This window comes from Aquarana catesbeiana, linkage group LG05 (assembly GCF_042186555.1).
Source record: "Aquarana catesbeiana isolate 2022-GZ linkage group LG05, ASM4218655v1, whole genome shotgun sequence".
Taxonomy (NCBI): Eukaryota; Metazoa; Chordata; class Amphibia; order Anura; family Ranidae; genus Aquarana; species Aquarana catesbeiana.
Window position 1 is genome coordinate 639904120 of NC_133328.1, and position 26795 is coordinate 639930914.

At 46.4% G+C, this 26795-nt stretch overlaps 1 protein-coding gene across 1 annotated transcript in view; it reads right to left on the reverse strand.

Annotated features, from left to right (window-relative positions):
* The window catches only part of LOC141145606 (cytochrome P450 2C26-like), a 40579-nt gene that overhangs the window by 4711 nt on the left and 9073 nt on the right, over nucleotides 1-26795 (reverse strand). The window contains exons 4-8 of the mRNA XM_073632432.1: nucleotides 21828-21977; nucleotides 18006-18166; nucleotides 16163-16336; nucleotides 7701-7845; nucleotides 5096-5283 (exon numbers count right to left, since the gene is read on the reverse strand). Coding sequence (XP_073488533.1) covers nucleotides 5096-5283; nucleotides 7701-7845; nucleotides 16163-16336; nucleotides 18006-18166; nucleotides 21828-21977 — 818 coding nt within the window. The remainder of the gene's footprint in view (nucleotides 1-5095; nucleotides 5284-7700; nucleotides 7846-16162; nucleotides 16337-18005; nucleotides 18167-21827; nucleotides 21978-26795) is intronic.

The following is a 26795-nucleotide window of genomic DNA, read 5'->3' on the forward strand; positions in this document are numbered from 1 at the left end:
TGTGTGTGTGTGTATATATATATATATATATATATATATATGTGTGTGTGTGTGTGTGTGTGTGTGTGTGTATGTATATATATATATATATATATATATATGTGTGTGTGTGTGTGTGTGTGTGTGTGTGTGTGTGTGTATATATGTATATATGTATATATATATATATATATATATATATATATATATATATATATATATATATATATATATTCCGTACTGTTCTAAACCCTATTAAATATATTTTTTTAAAAATGTGCATCTCAGGTGTGAGCAAAGAGAGGGCAGCTACGTTCCTACATACATTGGGACCATGGAGAACAAGCATAGGCACCCTCTAACAGGAAGTCAGATCACAGCACAGAATTTGGAGATTTGGGGGGAGGCTGAGGCAAATAGAATGGACTCTTTTTTTTTTTTTTTAACATTTCTTATCTTTTAGATGTCTCCTAGGGGAAGGTGTCATGGCTGATTGCACGTATTTCTCAACAAGTTTAGTGTGAGTCTGTCCCAATGGAAGGGCTTAGGCTTTTTTGCTTTTTTTTTTCCAATATGCTCTCAGGACTCTCCTCACTGAGCTCTGCAGAGTGTAATCTTAGCCCTCCGTCCCCTTTTTTTTTTTCTGACAGCTCAGACAAGCTTTATAAATTTTGCACCTTGAACAGATGTAGAGAAGAGAAGACTTCAGATAAACAGGTACAACTAATGCCCCGTACACACGGTCGGATTTTCCGATGGAAAATGTCCGATCGGAGCGTGTTGTCGGAAATTCCGACCGTGTGTGGGCTCCATCAGACATTTTCCATCGGATTTTCCGACACACAAAGTTTGAGAGCAGGAGATAAAATTTTCCGACAACAAAATCCGTTGTCGGAAATTCCGATCGTGTGTACACAAATCTGACGGACAAAGTGCCACGCATGCTCAGAATAAATAAAGAGATGAAAGCTATTGGCCACTGCCCCGTTTATAGTCCCGACGTACGTGTTTTACGTCACCGCGTTCAGAACGATCGCATTTTCCGACAACTTTGTGTGACCGTGTGTATGCAAGACAAGTTTGAGCCAACATCCGTCGGAAAAAATCCTAGGATTTTGTTGTCGGAATGTCCGATCAATGTCCGACCGTGTGTACGGGGCATTACAGTGGGGAGAAATAATATTTGATCCCCTGCAGATTGTGTAAGTTTTGCCCACTTACAAAGAAATGAAGGGTCTATAATTTTATCATAGGTGTATTTTATATGATAGAGACCGAAAATCAACCAAAAATCCAGAAAAAACACATGATACAAATGTTCTAATTGTGTTGCAGTTCAGTGAGTAAAATAAGTATTTGATCGTCAAGCAAAACATGACTTAGTAGTTGGTGGAGAAAACCTTGTTGGCGATCACAGAGGTCAGACGTTTCTTGTAGTTTGGTGACCAGGTTTGCACACATGTCAGGAGGGATTTTGGTCCACTCTTCTTTACAGATCTTCTCTAAATCCTTAAGCTTCCTTGGCTGTTGCTTGGCAACTCGAAGTTTCAGCTCCCTCCATAAATTTTCTAAAGGATTAAGGTCTGGAGACTGGCTAGACCACTCCATGACCTTAATGTGTCTCTTCTTGAGCCACTCCTTTGTTGCCTTAGCAGTATGCTTTGGGTCATTGTCCTGCTGGAAGACCCATCTTCAGTGTTCTGGCTGAGGGAAGAAGGTTCTCATCCAAGATTTTACAATACATTTCCCCATCCATTGGTCCCTCAATGCGGCAAAGTCAGTCTGTACATTTAGCAGAGAAACAGCCCCAAAGCATCATGTTTCCACCTCCGTGCTTGACTGTAGAGATGGTGCTCTTAGGATCATAGTCAGCATTTTCTTCCTCCAAACACGGCGAGTCGAGTTAATGCCAAAGGGCTCAATTTTGGTCTCACCTGACCACAGCACTTTCTCCCAATCCTTCTCTGAATTATCTGGATGTTCATTGACATGACTGTACATGTGCCTTCTTGAGGAGGAAAAATGCTGACTATGACCCTAAGAACACCATCCCTACAGTCAAGCACGGAGGTGGAAATATGATGCTTTGGGGATATTTCTCTACTAAATGTACAGGCCGACTTTGCCACATTGAGGAACCAATGAACGGGGCCATGTATTGTAAAATCTTGGATGAGAACCTTCTTCCCTCAGCCAGAACACTGAAGATGGGTCTTCCAGCATGACAATGACCCAAAGCAACAAAGGAGTGGCTCAAGAAGAAGCATATTAAGGTCATGGAGTGGCCTAGCCAGTCTCCAGACCTTAATCCAATAGAAAAGTTATGAAGGAAGTTGAAACTGCAAGTTGCCAAGCGACAGCCAAGAAACCTTAAGGATTAAGAGCCCTTGCACACTGGGGCGGTTTGCAGGCGCTATTGCGCTAATAATAGCGCCTGCAAACCACCCCGAAAGTGCCGCTGCTGTCATCCCAGTGTGAAAGCCCCGAGGGCTTGCACACTGGAGCGATGCGCTGGCAGGACGGTAAAAAAAGTCCTGCCAGCAGCATCTTCGGAGCGGTGAAGGAGCGGTGTGTATACCGCTCCTTTACCGCTCCTGCCCATTGAAATCAATGGGACGGCGCGGCTATACCGCCGGCAATGCGCCTCTGCAGAGGCGCTTTGCGGTGGTATTTAACCCTTTCTCGGCCGCTAGCGGGGGGGTAAAACCGCCCCCCGCTAGCGGCCGCATACCGACGGTAAAACGCCGCTAATAATAGCGGCGTTTTACCACCGACGCCGCCCCCCGCCCCAGTGTGCAAGGGCTCTTAGAGAAGATCTGTAAAGAAGAGAGGACCAAAATCCCTCCTGAGATGTGCAAACCTGGTCACCAACTACAAGAAATGTCTGACCTCTGTGATTGCCCACAAGGGTTTCTCCACCAAGTTTTGCTTGGGGATCAAATACTTATTTTACTCACTGAACTGCATCTCCATTTATAACATTTATATCATGTGTTTTTTCTGGATTTTTGGTTGATATTCTGTCTCTATCATATAAAATACACCTATGATAAAAATATGTAAGGGTTTGCAACCACTTTAACCAAATCAAGTTTACAACTGATAATGAGATCTTATAGCACAGCACAGACGGGGTTAACTATGGGAAATACAACTCCCAGCCCCCCCTCCTTTCCCCGCTCATAAACAAAAAGAGCTAAGTAGGTTTTTTCAGTGCTGGTGTATCTAGACGAGAGCATCTAAAAAGAGAAGTTGCAATTTTTACATTTTCATTCATTTACCCTACATTCACACCTATGCGTTTTTTAGTACGTTTTGCAGTTGCAGAAATGCACTACAGTCCATTTAACATGGTCTCCTATTGTACTAGTTCACATCTATGCGTTTTGCGGCTGGGGCGTTTTTGGAAAGGGTCGGGGACTTTTTTTCCAGCGATTTGCGGCTAATGGACTTTAAAAAAAGAAAACTGCATGGGACCCCCCCCCCCCCCCCCCAAAAAATACATACCAGACCCTTTTCCGAACGTGCCGCCCGGCAGGTCAGGAAAGGGAGGGGAGGAGTGAGCGCCCCCCCAAACCATACCAGACTGCATGCCCTCAACACAGGGGGGATGGGTGCTTTGGGGTGGGGCAATGAGGACAAGGGCCTCTTCCCGACAACCCTAGCCAGTGGTTGTCGTGGTCTGCGGGCAGGGGGCTTATCCAAATCTGGAAGCCCCCTTAGACAAGGGGACCCCCAGATCGCGGGCCCCCCACCCTATGTGAGTGGGTATCGGGTACATCGTACCCCTATCCATTTACCAAAAAAGCAGTGAAAATTAAAAAAAAAAAACAAGAGCCCTTTTTGACAATTCCTTTATTAGTAAAATAGCGTCACAAGGGGCGGGCTCTCCTATCGACGTCATTGGATGGCCACGCCCCATGCCTATGTAAGAGGCACCAGAAAGCGGGGAACATAACAACGGAGGAATACAGCTTTGCGGCAAGACCAGCTTCTTTTTTTGTTTTTTAGCGGGTAACCGGTAGCAGCGAGGAAGAAGAAGAAGACAGCGGCGGGAGTATGAAGAAGAAGGATGCGGCGGCAAGGAGGAGGAGGAAGAAGACAACACTGGGAGATACAGCTCGGGAAGAAAACGGTGGCAGAATAAGACGAGGTCACGGGGAGAGACGACACCGGGAGAGACGACACCGGGAGAGACGGCGGCTCAGAGCTATTTTACTAATAAAGTAATTGTCAAAAACTGGCTCTTGTTTTTTTTTTACCTTTCACTGCTTTTTTGGTGAATGGGTAGAGGTACGATGTACCCGATACCCATTCACATACAGTAGGGTGGGGGGCCGGGATCTGGGGGCTTCCAGATTCTGATAAGCCCCCTGCCCGCAGACCCCGATAACCACCGACTAGGGTTGTCGGGAGCAGGCCCTTGTCCTCATCAACATGGGGGCAAGGTGCACCCATCCTCCCATGTTGAGGGCATGCGGTCTGATATGGTTCAGGAGGGGGGTGCTTGCTCATCCCCTCCCTTTCCTGACCTGGAAATGCTCGGATAAGGGTCTGGTATGGATTTTGGGGGTGACCCCACGCTGTTTTTTTTTTTTTTTTTTGGCGTCGGGGTCCCCCCTGAATCCATACTAGACCTGGGGGGGGGGAACGTCCATGCTGTTCCTTTCACTAATTTGTTTGCCGGCAACACTCAGCTTTTAGCAGGGACATTCAGCTTTTAGCAGGGAACCCCGCTGACAGCTGATGACTCAGTTGCTAAGGACGCGGCGGCCGGCTTCCCGGCCCCCTCCTTAGCAACCAGCTTTATACAGTGTGTTTTACAATGCGTTCAAAGAGAGAGAAAAAAAAACGTAAAACTCAAAATGCATGAAAACTGCATGCAAAAACACATAAAAAAACGCTGGTTTAAAAACGCAAAATGCACTAAAAAACGTGCCTGAAAAATGCATCAAACGCAGCCGCATAGGTGCGAACTTAGACTTATGCTGTGTGAATGGCAATATGGAACAAATAGAAAATAGGTGTCATCCCAATTTGGGTGCAAAAGTGGAAAAACCAGGTTGGCAGGTGGCAGCAATAAATGGGCACCCTCTACCCGTTGATAAACCCGCACCTTGGGAATAGTGTAACCTCGGAAGTGGGTGTCCTCTGTGACGGCGTGGTAATGGGCCATCGGCGCCAGGTCTAGAACTCTCTGTATCTCATGGATCACGGCGTTGGTGTATGGCATCTGCGCCCTGTCCATGATCCCAGCTTGGCGCTGCGACTCCGTCACCTCATCGATCTCCTGCTGGACCTTGGCTGAAGGAGATACCAAACACAGAACACTGATTGTTTCCAGAAAGCAATGGGGGGGGAATGAGAAAATATTTCCAACCCGGCAAAAAGGAGTAGACTTGAAGCTGACCTCCAGGCAAAAGCAAAAGATGCGCATTAGTGCCGATCGTCATTCATAAATGTATTAACCCCTTCACCCGGGTTCACGTCATATGACGTCAGGGACTTGAAGTGGCGATATCTAAATGATGCTTGCAGCTGCAAACATCATCCAGATATGATTCTTTTCAGTCGGTGATTCCCCCGCCGCGTTTCGTCTTTGTATGAGTGGAATGTTATTTCGCAAGATTTAAGTAATACAACAAAATGGCATGTGTTATTATCTACAAGACAAATGCAGGTTAACTGGTTTCCGATCGCCCCACCTACACATACTGCGGGTGTGCTGCTCTTCTGCGCGAAATCACATACAGGTATGATGATCTAGCGCTTCTGCTGTCAATCACAGCCAATCAGCGGGACCGGAGGCCAGAACGGCAGATCGACGTTCTGTGAGAGGGGAAGACAGAGATCCTGTGTTTTTTGCTAAGCAGGATACCACTGATCTCTGTCTTCCTACAGTTAAAGCACCTCTCCCCCACACAGTTAAAAAGCACTCCCTAGGGACACATTTAATCCTTTGATCGCACCCGATGTTAACCCCTTCTTTGCCAGTGTCATTAGTACAGTTACAGTGCATATTTTTTAGTACTTATCACTGTATTGGTGTCACTGGTCCTCAAAAAAGTGTCACTTAGTGTCCGATTTTATCCGCCGCAATGTCACAGTCCTGCTATAAGTCGCTGATCGTCGCCATTACTACTAAAAAAAAAAAAAAAAAATCCATAAAAATATTTTGTAGTTTGTAGACGCTATAAATTTTGCGCAAACCAATCGATATACACTTATTGGGATTTTTTTTTTTTTTTACCAAAAACATGTAGCAGAATACATATTGGCCTAAATTGATGAAGAAATTAGTTTTTTTTACATTTTTTTTTTTTTTGCAAAATTGTTGGTCTGTTTTTTGGTTTATAGCGCAAAAAATTGCAGCCATAGAGGTGATCCAATACCACCAAAAGAAAGTTCCATTTGTGGGGAAAAAAAGGCATCAATTTTATTTGGGTACAGCGTCGCACGACCGCGCAGTTGTCAGTTAAAGCGACGCAGTGCCGTACTGCCAAAAAAAATGCTCTGGTCATTAAGGGGGGGTAAATCCTTCCGGAGCTGAAGTGGTTACAATCTGAAATGAAGTAAAGCCATGCAATGTACATAATTTGACAGTTTTCGCTCTATTCTAACACTTTCTGACCAGCTGTCTTATTTCTTTATCCCTTACCTCCTGCATTCCGCTCTATTGGGTGAGTGTAAATAACAGCCAGCCCCCGCTTACCTCCTGCACTCCGCTCTATTGGGTGAGTGTAAATAACAGCCAGCCCCCGCTTACCTCCTGCACTCCGCTCTATTGGGTGAGTGTAAATAACAGCTAACCCCCACTTACCTCCTGCACTCTGCTTTATTGGGTGAGTGTGAATAACTGCCAGCCCCCGCTTACCTCCTGCACTCTGCTTTATTGGCTGAGTGTGAATAACTGCCAGCCCCCGCTTACCTCCTGCACTCTGCTCTGTTGGGTGAGTGTAGATAACAGCCAGCCCCCGCTTACCATCTGCACTCCGCTGTATTAGGTGAGTGTAAATAACAGCCATCCCCCGCTTACCTCCTGCACTCCGCTGTATTAGGTGAGTGTAAATAACAGCCAGCCCCCGCTTACCTCCTGCACTCCGCTGTATTAGGTGAGTGTAAATAACAGCCAGCCCCCGCTTACCTCCTGCACTCCGCTCTATTGGGTGAATGTAAATAACAGCCAGCCCCCGCTTACCTCCTGCACTCCGCTGTATTAGGTGAGTGTAAATAACAGCTAACCCCCGCTTACCTCCTGCACTCCGCTGTATTGGGTGAGTGTAAATAACAGCTAACCCCCGCTTACCTCCTGCACTCCGCTCTATTGGGTGAGTGTAAATAACAGCCAGCCCCCGCTTACCTCCTGCACTCTGCTCTATTAGGTGAGTGTAAATAACAGCTAACCCCCGCTTACCTCCTGCACTCTGCTCTATTAGGTGAGTGTAAATAACAGCTAACCCCCGCTTACCTCCTGCACTCCGCTCTATTGGGTGAGTGTAAATAACAGCCAGCCCCCGCTTACCTCCTGCACTCCGCTCTATTGGGTGAGTGTAAATAACAGCCAGCCCCCGCTTACCTCCTGCACTCCGCTCTATTGGGTGAGTGTAAATAACAGCCAGCTTTAAATTTATGGGGAAAATTCAGAACTAAAACAGGACAAAGTTTTATAGACAAAAAGCAGAGTGGCCTTTCGTGACACGTCTATATTGAGCCCCTTGTACCTTGTATCTCCGGGTAATTGCTGATTAGGACCAGAGCGAATTTCAGCGTGGTGGTTGTGGTCTCAGTCCCAGCAGCGAGCAGGGAAATGAGCGTCATCAGGAGGCTGGTCTCACTGAAATGACCCCCCGAGGACCTCTTCTCCTCCTGCAATGAAACGGGAAACTGGAAATTCATTTTTCTTCAAAGTATAAATATTATAACAAAGTAACAACACCTAAAACAGGGGTCTCCAAACTTACTAAATAAAGGGCCAGTTTACTGTCCTTCAGACCTTAGGAGGACCAGACTGTGCCCAGAGGGAGAAATGCCTCATCTTTGGTATTATGGGAGGAATAGTGCCCCATCATTGGTGTCCGTAGGAGGAATAGTGCCCCATCATTGGTGTCAGTGGGAGGAATAGTGCCCCATCATTGGTGTCAGTGTGAGGAATAGTGCCCCATCATTGGTGTCAGTGGGAGGAATAGTGCCCCATTATTGGTGTCAGTGGGAGGAATAGTGCCCCATCATTGGTGTCAGTGGGAGGAACAGTGCCTCATCATTGGTGTCTGTAGGAGGAATAGTGCCCCATCATCGGTGTCAGTGGGAGGAATTGTGCCCCATCATTGGTGTCAGTGGGAGGAATAGTGCCCCATCATTGGTGTCAGTGGGAGGAATAGAGCCCCATCATTGGTGTCAGTGGGAGGAATAGTGGCCCGTCATTGATGTCAGTGGGAGGAATAGTGCCCCATCATTGGTGTCAGTGGGAGGAATAGTGCCCCATCATTGGTGTCAGTGGGAGGAATAGTGTCCCATCATTGGTGCCCGTGGGAGGAATAATGTCCCATCATTGGTGTCAGTGGGAGGAATAATGTCCCATCATTGGTGTCAGTGGGAGGAATAGTATCCCGTCATTGGTGTCAGTGCGAGGAATAGTGCCCCATCATTGTTGTCAGTGGGAATATTAGTGCCCCATCATTGATGTCAGTGGGAGGAATAGTGCCCCATTGTTAATGTCAGTGGGAATAATAATGCCCCATCATTGGTGTAATAATAATTCCCTGTTGTTGGAATCAGTGGATAGAATGGTGCCCCAAGGAATTCTCACCAGCAAAAGATTGAGAGCAGGTTCTATATTTTCCCGTCGGAAAAAGTTCCTATTGGAAATTCCGCTCGTCTGTATACAATTTCGGCACGCAAAAAAAATCACACATGCTCAGAATCAAGTACGAGACGAAATCACTCGGCCTGCTAAAACTAGCGTTCGTTATGGAGATAGCACATTCGTCACGCTGTAAATTTTTGGGTCTTTTAATGCAGCGCATTCTTTTGTTCTTTATAATGCTAGAAGAATTTAGTTGTTTTGCTGCTGATATTCACACAGAGTTCTGACAAACTTATTTCTTTATTATTTCTTGAGATCTCCTTAATATTTTTAGTTTTTAAAGCCAGATCTCCACAATAATGTTTAGAATTATTTTTTCAGTGATTTTTTTTTTCCCTTTTTTTTTTTTTGAATCAAGATCTCCTTTTTTTTTTTGATTGTTTTAAAATTATTTTCTAGTGATCTCCATAATTTTTTAAATTTTTTTGTGTGTCAAGTTACCACAACAACATTATTATCTTGTATTTTTTAACCTCAAGGAGGCTGGTTGGTGTCCCTTGTTAATTTGACATTGTATTTTTGAAATGTACCTGCCTACTCACAAACAAACTGTCCTTTGTTAACAAAAGCACATAGCCAAGTATTTGTTGAAAACAAAATGACCATTTATTGTGGGTCATAACAAAAGAAAGAGGGAAGGCAACGCTTGAGAAACTGCAGAAATTTGCGAAGCCTTTGTACACCAGGGCAGACATCAACTATTTGAAAATGAAAATTAGTAGCCTGAGGAGTCCATATATTAGGGAGCACAATCTGGTCCTGGACTCCGAGAGATCAGGAACAGCAGCAGATCATATATATGTCCCCAGGCTGTGGTACTACAACAGCCTGCGTCTTCTGTCAGACCAGACTGAACCCAGGCCATCACTCTCTTGTCTTCCTTCCATGCTTCCCTGCACGCTGTGGCTTTGTTTGTCGAGTTGTGGCAGGAGGAGGAGAAGGAGGAGGAGGAGGAGGAGGATGGACAAACTCAGAAAGGTGTGTATTTTCTGTCATTTGTCCACTCAACCCCTTATTTAGGGTCTGTAAAATTATATTCTCACATAAGAGGCGTTGTCCCTTCTCCATTTCCTGCATTTTCGCTGCTACTATGCAGCCATAGCCCTCTTGAATGCTGGGGGGTCTCTCAGGGTCGCATGAGCATCCTGAATGAGGGCAAGTGCTGCATCCTCTATGTTCCTCCCTTACCTGGGCCTTTTGGGTGGAAGGCGGAGGGGAGGGACTTGGGATTGGGTCAGTCCACTGGGCCCAGCCACCTCCTGGCTGCCACTTCCCCCTGCCACCTCCTGGCTGTCACTTCCCCCTGCCACCTCCTGGCTGCCACATTCCACACCCTAATCCCGGCTGAGGCTTTCCTGTGTATAAAAAAGAGACATAGTTTTAGTTTTTGCTTCATCAATCACACACAATTTTCAGCTCGTGACTGTTGCAAATTGAATGTTAATAAATAGAAAAGACTATCATTCTGAGCCCAGCATTTTTCATTCTTGTCCCAATCATTTTTGGCCACTACTGTCTATTGATATGTAAAACACTTTTTGTTCAATCATTCATTTCTTAGTAATAATAACATCTAGTTAACATCATTAATTTTAGGACAAGAAATATGTAGAAAAATACTATACCTGCCTCAAGCTGGGCTCCTCCACTTCTTCCTGGCTGGAAGGCCAAGGTTGGTCCTCGGAAGCCTCAGCTGGGGGTGGAAGGAAGTGTGGAAAGTGATGACCTCACTTCAGTCTGGTCTTCCAGAAAACGCATTTTGTTGTAGTACCACAGACTGGGTACATACACGTCCTCTGCTGCTGCTCCTGATCTCTGGGATGCCAGGACCTTATTACGCTCCTTCTTGTATGTGCTCCTCAAGCTACCAATTTTCCTGTCCAAAAAAATCGCTGTCTGCGTTGGGGACCTCCGTCTTCACAAATTCCAGCAGTTTCTCCTGCGCCGCCTTCCTAGCTGGTCTGTTATGGTATAAATTATGTTTGACTTGCCACAAACTGGGCAGCTCCCTGTACCTATCTATAAACTGGCTCATAAACTCAGGCTTTTTGAACGGATTCATTATTTCTGCAAGACAAAAAACAAGAGCAAAACCCTAATGTCAGGCTAAACTCTCATAATCTTATCACAATATAGGCCTCAATCTAGAAGCAGTATACGCCACTGATGCCCCAAGTTAAAATGTTACCTTCGTTCTAACAATTGGCACTTCCTCCACTCACAGATCGTACGTCCGACGCACGCACGTTATGCTTTATATACACTGCACATGCGTGAAACTCCGCGCATGTCGCCCACCCCTGATGTTCTTTCTAGAATATTCCCCGCTCCTCCTCTTTCGGCGCAGTGGGAGAGGACATGGCGGAGACACAGTAGGTGCGTAATTCCAGTAACGACGAGGAAAGCCCGGAACCAGAAATGTCCCGATCCCGGAGGAGATTTAAGGCCTCAAATATGGCCTTTGGAGAGATGGTGGAGATGGTGGACATCTTGAAGGGGGCCCAATATGATGGGAAGTATGGACCTTACCTAAACCCGAATGTGAGAAAGGCCAAGATCATGTCTAAAGTTGTGAGAAGTCTGCACAGGAATTTTGGGGTACGGCGATCCAAGGAGCAACTGAGAAAACGCTGTTCAGACCTGAAATTGAGGGAGCATGATCAGTACAGAAGGATCAAGAAACTGCTTCTAAAAAGTAAGTAGTTGTCCTGTGTTCCTATTATTATTATTATTATTACTTTAGTGCTGCTGCATGTCAACATGTGCTATCTCCCATCATGGGGGATCAAAGGACGTGTTTTGGGGGTGCAACCCTTTCCTCTCACCTACTTGAGTTGCGAGGAAGAGCTTGCACCCACAAAACGCGTACATTGATATCCCATGATGGCAGATAGCACATGTTGACACACTGTGTGCATCTTCAAAATTTGGCTTTTAAAATGTATTAAAACTTTAGGAAATTTCTCCCAAAAATTATAAAATGGTGTGATTTTGTTGTTATTAAGATTCTCCCTAATACATCAATCATGTTCTTCAGTTATTGTTCAACACTTAATCGTTTTTTTGCTTGATGATGTCTAAATCCCGACTACACACCATTATGTCCTGGATTAGCATTTGTGCACTTTCACTTGTGAAATGCGAATCTTCTTCCACAACATGCACATCACCTAAAATCAAAAAACACACCATGTATTATAAATATGCAGGCATACATCTATTACCTGAAGCTGTGGTCTCAGACACTCACCTGTTGTGGTCACTATTCCAACCACCTCTCCTTCCTCCACATCCTCTGGTTGTGTGCTGAGTTCCCCTTCTTTAGTAGGTGGGGGGTACCTGGTGTCCTCAAACGTCCCGAGTCTTTTCTCCACTATGATAATTAAAAAAAGTTATACTTAGCACACAGATATTTGAGGCCAGAAATAGGAATATGAAACATTGCTTGGAAGTGGGGTACAATTGTTTGTTTTGGCAGAGTTCCAAGCTGAAGACATTTTTTTCCCTTTCTAAAGCTGGAATACTTACCTATTTTGGACAACTTTCACACATGTAGACACCCCTAGTATCCACTGGAGCACCTGTGTGGGACACCCTAAAAAGTTTGTTCTGGTATCCCACACTAGTGCTCCAGCGTCCAGATGTGTAAACAGCTGCTGAGTGTCCTCTCCTTACATTACACTGAATCAAGTTTGCATTTCAATGACCGATTACTGTGCCCACGAGCCTGAAAGTTGCCATTTTAAACTGGACAACAATAAAGAAAAGCACATGGAGCAGCACTAAAGTAATAATAATAGTAGGAACACAGGACAACTACCGTTTTTATCGGCGTATAACACGCACTTTTTTCCCCTTAAAATCAGGGGAAAATCGTTATAAGTTATATGCTGATCCCCACTGTCTGTGAGCCGAAAAAGAGCGAGCGCCGCCAAAAATGGGCCGAGCGCCGCCGAAAAAGACAGAGCACCGCCGAAAAAGTGCTTGGCTCCGCTCGCAGTCATGCCGTCCCGCCTCCCTGCGGTCTCTGAGAGGATGAGGAGCGAGCGCTGCTGAAAAAGACCGAGCCGAGTGTACTGTGTACTCGGCTCGGCTCGGCTCCGCTCACAGTCCCGCCAAGTCCCGCCATTGGACTTGTGTTATGTCCATCATAGGAGCTGGGCAGAACTGCGAGCAGGCCGAGAGGAGCCGAGTACACATGCTCTGTCTATCTCGGCGGCGGCGGCAAATTTAAACAGTTACATGCTACAAATGGCACTGATCATTCTGCAATGATGGACAAGGCTGCAAATGGACTGATAAGGCTGCATTGATGGGCATTTAAATGTAAGTCTTTTTCCTTAAACTTCCCTCCTAAAAGTTTTTTTCCTTAAAATGCCCTCCTAAACTTGGGGTGCATGTTATACACCGGCGCGTGTTATACGCCGATAAATACAGTACTTACTTTTTAGGAGCAGTTTCTTGATCCTTCTGTACTGATCATGCTCCCTCAATTTCAGGTCTGAACACCGTTTCCTCAGTTGCTCCTTGGATCGCTGTACCCCAAAATTCCTGTGCAGACTTCTCACAACTTTAGACATGATGATGATCTTGGCCTTTCTCACATTTGGGTTTAGGTACGGTCCATACTGCACGTCATAGTCAGCCCCCTTCAAGATGTCCACCATCTCCACCATCTCTCCAAAGGCCATATTTGAGGCCTTAAATCTCCTCCGGGATCGGGATGTTTCTGGCTCCGGGCTTTCCTCGACGTTACTGGAATTACGCACCTGCTGTGTCTCTGGAGCTGCCCAGTTTGTGGCAAGTCAAATATAATTTATACCATAACAGACCAGCTAGGAAGGCAGCGCTGGAGAAACTGCTGGAATTTGTGAAGACGGAGGTCCCCAACGCAGACAGCGATTTTTTGGACAGGAAAATTGGTAGCTTGAGGAGCACATACAAGAAGGAGCGTAATAATGTCCTGGCATCCCAGAGATCAGGAGCAGCAGCAGAGGACGTGTATGTACCCAGTCTGTGGTACTACAACAAAATGCGTTTTCTGGAAGACCAGACTGAAGTGAGGTCATCACTTTCCACACTTCCTTCCACCCCCAGCTGAGGCTTCCGAGGACCAACCTTGGCCTTCCAGCCAGGAAGAAGTGGAGGAGCCCAGCTTGAGGCAGGTATAGTATTTTTCTACATATTTTTTGTCCTAAAATTAATGATGTTAACTAGATGTTATTATTACTAAGAAATGAATGATTGAACAAAAAGTGTTTTACATATCAGTAGACAGTAGTGGCCAAAAATTATTGGGACAAGAATGAAAAATGCTGGGGTCAGAATGATAGTCTTTTCTATTTATTAACATTCAATTTGCAACAGTCATGAGCTGAAAATTGTGTGTGATTGATGAAGCAAAAACTAAAACTATGTCCCTTTTTTATACACAGGAAAGCCTCAGCCAGGATGAGGGTGTGGAATGTTGCAGCCAGGAGGTGGCAGGGGGAAGTGGCAGCCAGGAGGTGGCAGGGGGAAGTGGCAGCCAGGAGGTGGCTGGGCCCAGTGAACTGACCCAATCCCAGGTCCCTCCCCTCCGCCTTCCACCCAAAAGGTCCAGGAAGGGGAGGAACGTGGAGGATGCAGCACTTGCCCTCATTCAGGATGCTCATGCGACCCTGAGAGACCCCCCAGCGTTCAAGAAGGCTATGGCTGCATAGTAGCAGTGAAAATGCAGGAAATGGAGAAGGGACAACGCCTCTTATGTGAGAACATAATTTTACAGACTCTAAATAAGGGGTTGAGTGGACAAATGACAGAAAATACACACCTTTCTGAGTTCGTCCATCCTCCTCCTCCTCCTCCTCCTGCTACACCTCCTCCACCTCCTGCCACAACTCGACAAACAAAGCCACAGCGTGCAGGAAAGCGTGGAAGGAAGACAAGAGAGTAATGGCCTGGGTTCAGTCTGCTCTGACAGAAGATGCAGGCTGTGGTAGTACCACAGCCTGGGGACATATATGTGATCCGCTGCTGTTCCTGATCTCTCGGAGTCCAGGACCAGATTGTGCTCCCTATTATATGGACTCCTCAGGCTACCAATTTTCATTTTCAAATAGTTGATGTCTGCCCTGGTGTACAAAGGCTTCGCAAATTTCTGCAGTTTCTCCAGCATTGCCTTCCCTCTTTCTTTTGTTATGACCCAGAATAAATGGTAATTTTGTTTTCAACAAATACTCGGCTATGTGCTTTTATTAACAAAGGACAGTTTGTTTGTGAGTAGGCAGGTACATTTCAAAAATACAATGTCAAATTAACAATGGACACCAAACTCCTTGAGGTTAAAAAATACAAGATAATAATGTTGTTGTCGTAACTTGACACACAAAAAAAATTTAAAAAATTATGGAGATCACTAGAAAATAATTTTAAAACAATCAAAAAAAAAGGAGATTTTGATTAAAAAAAAAGGGAAAAAAAACACTAAAAAAATAATTCTAAACACTATTATGGAGATATGGCTTTAAAAACTAAAAATATTAAGGAGATCTCAAGAAATAATAAAGAAATAAGTTTGTCAGAACTCTGTGTGAATATCAGCAGCAAAACAACTTAATTCTTCTCACATTATAAACATCAAAAGAATGCGCTGCATTAAAAGATCCAAAAATTTACAGCGTGACGAATGTGCTACCTCCATTACGAACGCTAGTTTTACCAGACCGAGCGCTTCCGTCTCATACTTCCATCTCGTACTTGATTCTGAGCATGCGTGGTTTTTTTCGCATGTCGAAATTGCATACAGACGAACGGAATTTCCAAAAGGAACTTTTTCCGACGGGAAAATAGAGAACCTGCTCTCAATCTTTTGCTGGCGGGAATTCCGCCAGCAAAAGTACGATGGAGCATACACATGGATCGGAATTTCAGACCAAAAGCTCACATCGGACTTTTGCTGGCTGAATTTCCAATTGTGTGTACGGGGCATTAAACTAATAATTTGTTGAATCCCTTTTTGATTTTATTACAGCACTCAGTCTTTTTGGGTACGAGTCTATCAGCATGGCACACCTTGACTCGGCAATACTGGCCAACTCTTCTTTGTAAAAACACTCCAGATCTGTCAGATGTCCTCCAGCCAGGAAATGAGGCGGGGCTCTTTCTGACTTTCTGCAGCTTCCAATGCACATGGTGAGAAGCTCACAGTGTGCAGTGAAATCAGAGGAAGCCGTTTCAGTCCAGGAGAGGAGCCGGTACACCGATGCAAGACTGAAGGGAAGACCGGAGATTTATATTAATTGGAACCCACCATGATTGGGTCTCCTGCCACCCTCTCACCTCTTTGATCTTGATAAAAAAGTAATCTATAAAATCTCGGGGAGCTGCCGGGTTCACGGAGTGCCGGTGCTGCTCGATGTACTTCTGGACGAAGGCTTTGAGGTCAGAACTTTCCTTGAAGATTTTCTGCTTCAGGATCGGCACATTGAGGAGGACGGGGAAGGTGTTTGCCAGCTGGAAGGACAGAAAAAGACATTACAGAGGGGAGAAACGTGGGTCTATCCTGCAACCTCGCTAAGGCCAGATGATGAATCCTATGTGGGGATAGGCTGTGTCTTCACTCTACACAGGCTGGTGTGATCGAGGCCCTTACCCTATGATGAGCTGGGCCCTTATAGCCAAAGACACTTTAAGACTTAAAGGGGTGTATTTATTTATTTAAAAAAAAACCCTGCAAAATACTTCACTTAGTGAGAGCGCATGTACATTCGTTCTGTGCAAATGGGGCAAAATATGATTGTTATTAGGCTATTTCCTGTGCTGGATGAATGTTTTTTCAATTATTTCAAACATAAAATACTGAAATTGGCCACTAGATGGTGCTAAGTATCGAAGTAATTTCCTAGGGTATTTAGCACCACCTAGTGGATAAATGTTATACTTTCCATTTGAACCACTTCAGCTCCTGAAGGTTACTCCCCCCCCCCCCCCCCCTTCATCACCAGGCCAATTTTTGCGATACGACATTGCGTTATTTTAACTGACAATTGCACGGTCGTGCGATGCTGTACTCTATTACAGTAGTATATAATGTACAATGTGTGTGTTTCTGTAATATAATTGTGCCAATACCTTCGATATAGCGCCGCTCTGCGCTTCTGTGACCCACCGGAGCTCTTCTTCCCCGCAATTATATTACAGAAACACACACATTGTACATTTATGTACTATTGTAATAGAGCGGGTTATAGGATTTTACAAGCATTTTAAACTAGGGCTTATTTTCGGGGTATGGCTTATATTGCAGCCCTCCTGGAAAATAATGCTAGGTCTTATTTTCCAGGGGAAACGCGGTATTTGATCCCCTGCAAGTTTTGTAAGTTTGGCCACTTACAAAGAAATGAAGGGTCTATAATTTTTTTATCATAGGTGTATTTTATATGATAGAGACAGAATATCAACCAAAAATCCAGAAAAAACACATAATACAAATGTTATAAATGGAGTTATAAATGGAGTGCGTAAAATAAGTATTTGATCCCCAAGCAAAACATGACTTAGTAGTTGGTGGAGAAACCCTTGTTGGCGATCACAGAGGTCAGACGTTCCTTGTAGTTGGTGACCAGGTTTGCACACATCTCAGGAGGGATTTTGGTCCACTTCTTCTCTACAGATCTTCTCTAAATCCTTCAGGTTTCTTGGCTGTCTCTTGGCAACTTGAACCTTCAGCTCCCTCCATCCATTTTCTATATCGGTGATGGTGAACCTTGGCACCCCAGATGTTTTGGAACTACATTTCCCATGATGCTCGTGCACTCTGCAGTGTAGTGGAGCATCATGGGAAACGTAGTTCCAAAACATCTGGGGTGCCAAGGTTCGCCATCACTGTTCTATAGGATTAAGGTCTGGAGACTGGCTAGGCCACTCCATGACCTTAACTAGTTAAGGACCAGGCCTATTTTTCAGACTCTGTGTTTACAAGTTGAAATCGGGGGTTTATTTTGCTAGAAAATTACTTAGAACCCCCAAACATTATATATTTTTTTTTCAGACCCTTCATTTTTTTATAAGTGGGCAAACTTACAAAATCTGTAGGGGATCCAATAATTATTCCCCCCCCCCCCCACTGTATATGCTGGATTATTATAGCAGCGTTTCGATGCAGTTCGCACACACGGCGTACCTCGTGCAGCGGAGAGTGAGTGTTGTATATGAACTTCCTGGTGGTGGTGATCAGTTCCTGAAACTTCGGGTCTTGGTAGTCGAAGTGTTCCCCCAGCAGAGCAGAGCTGGTGATATTCCCCACCGCACAGCCCAAGAGATTGAGAGCGTTGAACGGCTTTCCTAACAAAAGTATATTAACGGAGATGTAAATCCAACCAGTAAAAGCTGTGACAGGTTGGTGTCATTTCAAACATCATATTTAATCTGCAGCTTTCCCTGGCCATCCTGCCATAGAGGTCCTGGTTCAGGAACTTCCTGTTACGGGGTGACAACACTCTGTCACGTTCTACCAATAGTGCTCCTGCGTTGTCACCCTGTCACATGGGCTTTCAATGGAGACTACAAGTGCACATTTCAGCACATATTTTGCAGGGAGGGTCCACAGTTGTCTCCGTCAGGAAACCGGACCCCCTGGTTTTTTGCTTTTCTTTTTTTAGTACTTGCGTTTCCTGAAATCTTCAAGTGGTTGTATACCCTAATTTGTCATTTCTACCTACAGGCAGGGGCGGACTGACAACTCAGGGGCCCCCGGGCAATAGGAGATTATGGGGCCCCCCAGGCAATAGGAGATTATGGGTCCACACAGTATAGACACAAAGGATACACATACACACACAGTATAGACACACAGTATACACATACACACACAATATACACACAGGATACACATACACACACAATATACACACACAGTATACACACACAATATACACACAGTATACACACACAGTATACACACACAATATACACACACAGTATACACACACAGTATAGACACACAGTATAGACACACAGGATACACACACACACAGTATACACACACAATATACACACAGTATACACACACAATATACACACACAGTATACACACACAGGATACACACACAGAATACACACACAGTATACACACACAGTATAGACACACAGGATACACACACACACAGTATACACACACAATATACACACAGTATACACACACAATATACACACACAGTATACACACACAGGATACACACACAGAATACACACACAGTATACACACACAGTATACACACATACACACACTGAAAAGGTACTGGAGAGGCGGGGCAGCTATAATCTTGGGATTTTTTAAAAAACACAGATTTTTACATACTGTCCCTGGTTTTATTGAGGCTGGCAACCCTGATGTGGCCCCTTAGTGGCATGGGGCCCTTGGGCAGTGCCCGAGTGCCCGAATAGTCAGTCCGCCCCTGTCTACAGGTAAGCCTATAATAAGGCTTACCTGTAGGTAAAATTAATATCTCCTAAACCTGTACTGTTTAGGAGATAATCCCTTTGACATCAGCGGCACATGAGCTCTGAATGCCCGGCTGAAGGTCTGGCAGACGCTGCCGGACCTTGCCGGGAAAGAAGACTGCCACGCGCATGCGCGGGAGTGACGTTATGGCGGCTCCGGCCACTCACAGTGCCGAAGCCGCAAACCCACAAGAAACGCCTAGGACAATACGCCTAGGGCAACGCCCAGGCTGCGATACGGGGGCTTCGATCTGAGTGTTTCATAATGAGCTATTATGTGGTGCGGTGTAATCCCTACACTGGCTCCCAATCGCCCAGCGAATTAAATTCCAAATACTAACCACAACATACAAAGCCATTCACAACTCTGCCCCCGAGCTGCATCACCAATCTTGTCTCCAAATATCACCCAAATCGTCCTCTCCGCTCTTCTCAAGACCTCCTACTCCTCAAGCTCTCTCGTCTCCTCCTCTCATGCTCGTCTCCAGGATTTCTCCAGAGCCTCTCCCATCCTCTGGAACTCGCTACCTCCACCGGTCCGACTATCCCCCTACTCTTGCTACCTTCAGGTGATCCCTGAAAACTCATCTCTTCAGGAAAGCCGATCACGTCTCCAACTAATCTCCTACCACTTCCATCAGCTCATTCCCCACAGTTACAACCTTTTGTACCACCTGCCCCACCCTATTAGATTGTAAGCTCTTCTGAGCAGGGCCCTCTTAATCCTCTTGTATTTTATTGTATTATAACTGTATTGTCTCCTTTTATATCGTAAAGCGCTGAGTAAACTGTTGGCGCTATAAAAATCCTGTATAATATTTTTTTTTTTTTTTTTTTAGATGTGCGGGTATACGACCACTTTCAGGTTGGTCCTGTGACATTGCACTGTCCTCATTTTTTTTGCAGCTTCTGCAGGCTGAGTAGTCCATACTGATGCAGGAATTACCCCCCCCTCCCCCATCCCCCACATACCCCCCTCACTGCAGGGGGCATGATATTTGTAGCACTAACTCACGGTGGAGCTGTTGATCTAATGCAGGCTGTTACCGTCACCTTGTTACCTGTAATTTTACCAATGCCGGGTCTAGGGGTTCCCGTTGAGCTTACTATAAGACAATGTAGGCACCAGTCACTTGGGTATTTTTCCAATGCTTTAATGGGAGATAACTGGAAGAAGTAGCAGGAAAGAGGTAGAAGTAGAGCTGCAGGGAAGTTCAAATACCTTTTCTTGGCGTAGCGTCAAGGAATTTAAATCTTTAGGATGGATGTGTCCTCAACTTAGGATTAAATCTTTGCCCGCCCGGATAGGTCTCTCTCACTAACCTAGCAGCCGGTACGCAGCACGAACAAAAAAAGTCTCTGCCACAGACTTGGGTGAAACGAAACTGTACGATCCTCTGCCACAGGACGTAGTGGTTTTCGATGAACAGCAAACACAGTACCAGAACCTTTAAGCCGACCCGGCAGTACTTGTGCGGTAGAGTAGTTTAGGATACGTCCTCCAATCGAGTCACCAGGCCCTTCTTAAGACCAGCCTTGCATGGTCTCTTCCAAGATGGGTCCTCCCCTGGATCTTCCCGATTGTCCGGCTTCTTTCCCGCAGGACAGACAGCACAGGACCATCCCCTGCAACAGCAGACCCCAGACAGGCTTCTGGGTCTACCCGCTCGGCTGCAGCAACGTAACCCCTCCAGGCCGGAGGGCTACGAGGTAGAACTCACTGACACATAGCTCTAGGCCAGGAGGGCCACGAGGCAAGAAGACTCGAACTCCCCAAAAACATGGCGTCTGCCCCATAAATACCCTCTCCCAGAATACAACTCGGAGGGCCACCTCCGCCGAGTTATCTCCGGGACAAAAGAGCACCCATACACTTCAGCTTGTTGCTTTCCAACACCGACCCATGGCGACAACGCCACCCACAGGCGCAATGTGGAACCGCACGCAACACAGCCAAGCTGGAACAGAAGCCAAATCCGACAATAAACTAAACCTGAACTATGTACAGAACAGATGACCCACTAAATTTACCTATAAGCGGTAGATTGAAAAATCTACCAGCGCTACATATACATATGAATGCCACCATTATTTACATATCTATGCCGCCGGATGCAGCTTTTTACATATGAATGCCGCCCCTATTTACATATGATTGCCGGTTATTTACATGTAAACACAGGGTCTGCAGGTGAGTCATCTGTACACAACAATAGGGCAGAGCTGGGCAGCATTAGTAGCAGCACTTCACACTGAGATATCAGGACACAGCACGGGACTAAAACTTCAAGGAACAAGGGAATTTAAACTGGGATAGTTGGCAAGTATGAGGCAGCTGCTTTGGGCCCCACAACAATGACAGGACCCAGGGCAGCTGCCCCTTTTGCCCTGCCTTAAAGGCGGCCCTGGATGTGGTGATTGGGTAATCAAACGTTATGTAGGCTTGGAGGTGTGGCTGTCAGCAGTCACACCCCCTATAACAGTTGGAATATCACCGAATCACCTCCTGTCTTGGAAACGGCTCCGACGAGATTCCGGGACTCCTCCAGCACTTGCTTCTCCATCGATTTCTTCCCCATCCCGAAATTGCGCAGTGACGTTATGGTGAATCTGCGCAGCTGGCGCCATCGTTCGCCTTCAAGGCTGGGAAAACCTGCGGAGAGGAGACAGGAAGATCATAATCGCGTCAGCGACGGGAACCAACAAAGACCACTGCATGGCACCTGATGGGGGAGGGTAAAGGAAAGGGGTGAAATGCAGAACAAAATTTGGTGCGTGTATATATAAATACACAGTATCTCTCAAAAGTAAGTACACCCCTCACATTTTTGTAAACATTTTATTCTATCTTTTCATGTGACAACTGGAGGAGGAGGAGACAAGTTAGAAGCCCGTCGCCCATAGGAGCGCTGCCCGCCTGCAACCTAGATGGGGTAAGCGTGGGGCAGGATGACCGACCACGGGACCCCCTGGGGAAGGGGGGGGGGGTTTGCGGGTTGTTTGCCGACCCCCCCCCTCCCCCCCAAAAAAAACCCCAGCAGCCACTGAATCCCGGTACACAGCGAGTGGTTTTTAATACAGCTGTGGGTTCTATTATTCACTTGTATTCTCTTCCTGTCAGTGCAGAACGTCAGCCCAGTGTCAGGCTCTGAGGCCCCCAATGGAGACTGTCCTGTCTCCTGCCTAAGCTCAGGGCTGACAACTGGCGCTCTATCCAGAACGGTAGAAAAAGGTGAAACTGTCAGATAAACTCCTTTAAATTGAAAAGCATCTTTGTTATGTTTTTTTTTTTTTTCTTTTTTTTTTAGCAATAAGCTAAAGCAGGAGAAAGGAAAGGTCCATAACACTTGACACATGGGGGGAGACTAAAACCGGTGCACACAGAATCTGGTGCAGCTCTGCATAGTAACCAGTCAGCTTCCAGGTTTTTTTTTTGTCGAAGCTTAATTGAAGAAGCTGATTGGTTTCTATGCACAGCCGCACCAGATTCTGCCTGCACCAGTTTTAGTAAATCTTCCCAATGATGTATATTTATTATAAAAAATGAAAAAAAAAAATGCTGCACGACAGTTACAAGCATTCACCCAGCTGTTTTGAATTTTTCCCGTATGTTGTCTAGTAGATTATTTCCTAAGATCGTCGGCGCCATCTAGTGGCCGTAGTGAGGTCTTTTCCTGAAATACCTCAATCAGGAAAATATGGCATTATGGCCACTAGATTCGGCAGATGATCGTAGGAAAATAACCTATTCAAATACCAGGAAAATTCGTCACTGCTGGGTAAATGCTTGTGACGTTCGTCCAGCTAATTTTTCTTTAGTAAATAGACCCTCTTAGGGCTCGTTTACACCATCTGCGGCTTCCCCCACAGCTCCGCACTGGAACGCAGGCAAAATGGACAGCACCGCTCTACATGCCTCTCGTGTGAAGGGAAGTGGGGGGGGGAATGCAGAGCGGTGCTCTGTGAGTTTCCAGCCAGCCTTCTCCTCATGCTGGAATGCCGCCTCTTGGGTAGGAGCTGGAAGGACTCTCATAGTGGGCAACAGAGTGGCGGTATGTGATAAGGGGGGCACTGATGGTGGAGGACAGATAAGGGGACACTAATGGTAGGGGACAAATGAGAGGCAGTCTGATGGGGGGGAGACTGATGGGGGGGGACAGATGAAGGGTACACTGATAGTGGGGGACAGATGAGGGGCAGTCTGATGGGGGGACAGATGAGGGGAAGACTGATGGCAGAAGACAGATGAGGGGTACACTGATAGTGGGGGACAGATGAAGGGTACACTGATAGTGGGGGACAGATGAGGGGCAGTCTGATGGGGGGGACAGATGAGGGGAAGACTGATGGGGGGGGGGACAGATGAGGGGTACACTGATGGCAGAAGACAGATGAGGGGTACACTGATAGTGGGGGACAAATGAGGGGCAGTCTGATGGGGGGGACAGATGAGGGGGAGACTGATGGGGGGGGACAGATGAGGGGTACACTGATAGTGGGGGACAGATGAGGGGTACACTGATAGTGGGGGACAGATGAGGGGTACGCTGATAGAGGAGGACAGATGAGGGGTACACTGATAGTGGGGAACAAATGAGGGGGAGTCTGATGGCAGAAGATTGATGGTGGAGGACAGATAAGGAAACACTAATGGTAGGGGACAAATGAGGGGGAGTCTGATGTGGGGGACACATGAGGGGTACACTGATAGTGGGGGACAGATGAGGGGGAGACTGATGGTGGGGGACAGATGAGGGGTACACTGATAGTGGGGGACAGATGAGGGGTACACTGATAGAGGAGGACAGATGAGGGGTACACTGATAGTGGGGGACAGATGAGGGGTACACTGATAGAGGAGGACAGATGAGGGGTACACTGATAGTGGGGGACAGATGAGGGGTACACTGATAGTGGGGGACAGATGAGGGGTACACTGATAGTGGGGGACAGATGAGGGGTACACTGATAGTGGGGGACAGATGAGGGTTACACTGATGGCAGAAGACAGATGAACGGTACACTGATAGTATGGGACAAATGAGGGGGAGTCTGATGTGGGGGACACATGAGGGGAAGTCTGATGTGGGGGACACATGAGGGGGAGACTGATGGTGGGGGACAGATGAAGGGTACACTGATAGTGGGGGACAGATGGGGGGTACACTGATAGTGGGGGACAGATGGGGGGTACACTGATGGTGGGGGACAGATGAGGGTTACACTGATAGTGGGGGAAAAATGAGGGGGAGTCTGATGGCAGAAGATTGATGGTGGAGGACAGATAAGGAGACACTAATGGTAGGGGACAAATGAGGGGAAGTCTGATGTGGGGGACACATGAGGGGGAGACTGATGGGGGGATGACAGATGAAGGGTACACTGATAGTGGGGGACAAATGAGGGGGAGTCTGATGGTGGGGGACAGATGAGGGGTACACTGATAATGGGGGACAAATGAGGGGCAGTCTGATGGGGGGGACAGATGAGGGGGAGACTGATGGGGGGACGACAGATGAAGGGTACACTGATAGTGGGGGACAGATGAGGGGTACACTGATAGTGGGGGACAGATGAGGAGTATGCTGATAGAGGACAGATGAGGGGTACACTGATAGTGGGGGACAGATGAGGGGTACACTGATAGTGGGGGACAGATGAGGAGTATGCTGATAGAGGACAGATGAGGGGTACACTGATAGTGGGGGACAGATGAGGGGTACACTGATAGTGGGGGACAGATGAGGGGTACACTGATGGCAGAAGACAGATGAGGGGTACACTGATAGTATGGGACAAATGAGGGGGAGTCTGATGGCAGAAGACTGATGGTGGAGGACAGATAAGGAGACACTAATGGTAGGGGACAAATGAGGGGGAGTCTGATGTGGGGGACACATGAGGGGTACACTGATAGTGGGGGACAGATGAGGAGTACACTGATAGTGGGGGACAGATGAGGGGTACACTGATAGTGGGGGACAGATGAGGGGTACACTGGTGGGGGACAGATGAGGGGTACACTGATAGTGGGGGACAGATGAGGGGTACACTGGTGGGGGACAGATGAGGGGTACACTGATGGTGGGGGACAGATGAGGGGTACACTGATAGTGGGGGACAGATGAGGGGTACACTGGTGGGGGACAGATGAGGGGTACACTGATGGTGGGGGACAGATGAGGGGTACACTGATAGTGGGGGGTAGGGTGTCCCTGATGAGGGGGAAACTAGTGGTAAGGGACAGATGAGGGGGCACTAATGGCGGTGCTCCTGGCTCCTCCCCCTTGACCAGTGTCCCAAATAACAAGCCACTTGCTTTGAGGGCACTGGTTCCTGCTCACTCCCGAGCCCTGCTTTATGCATCTGTGAGACACATAGAGCCGCGGCTCGGCCCCGCCCCCCGCTCTCTTCTCATTGGCTCACTGGCTGTGATTGGCTGTCATTGACAATGAGGAGAGGGAGTCCCGGGACAGCCGAGGCTCTCGTGGTGCACATCACTGGATTGAGAGGGGGCTCAGGTGAATATTAGGGAGGGCGGGCTGTGGGGCAGCAGCACACAGAATAAAATGCATGAAGGTAAGCTTTTACAACCACTTTTAAAATTTGTACTGTCTCCTTAAAATATTTCAAGTCAATATTTGGGCTGTCCCCCCCCCCCCCCCCCCCCATTATGTAAAACACTAAAACAGTGAAAAAGAGTGAAGGGGCATAAAATGGTTTTATTTTTAATTTTTTGATACTTTTTTTTTTTTATACTTTTATTTAAAGTTTTATTTAAACATGTCATACTTACCTGCTCTGTGTAATGGAGAGCCCCTGCTCTTGCGCACACTGCTGGATCGAGATCGGGTTCAGGTAAGTATAAGGGGGGCGAGGGGAAGGTTAATCCTCTGCAACAGAAGATTTTTTTTTTTTTTTTTAACCTTAAGGGCCCGTTCACAACACATGCAGTCCAGTGTGTTTTTTTTTCTGCATCAAAAACGCATAGAAAGTAGGTTATATGGTTTTCAATGGCATAGTTCACACCAGTGCTTGCAGTCCCAGTGCGTTCCAGTTCCAGAAAAAACAGCTGCATTTTTCCTGCACTGTACTGGAACGCTGTAAAAAGCATCAAAAACTCATCGGAACGCACCTAAATGCACCAAAAACGCACTGGAAGACCCATGTTCTTATTTAAGGTTAAGGGAAAAAAAAGGAGCGGGGGAATGCACTGGACTGCATCAAAAATGCACCAAAAACGCACTGGAACGCATCAAAAACGCGCATGCAAAAAAGCATCTGAAGTGCATCCGGACTGCGTTGCAGAAAACGGATTAAGGTAAAAAATAAAAAAATAAATTAAAAAAACCTGAAGCCTTTACAACCACTTTAATTTAATGTTTGGGAAACTGATGTTTGTAAAGAAATATCCTTTCATGTACTGAGTGTGAATGATGTCATAGTGAGTCACCATTGATAAAGAAGCCCA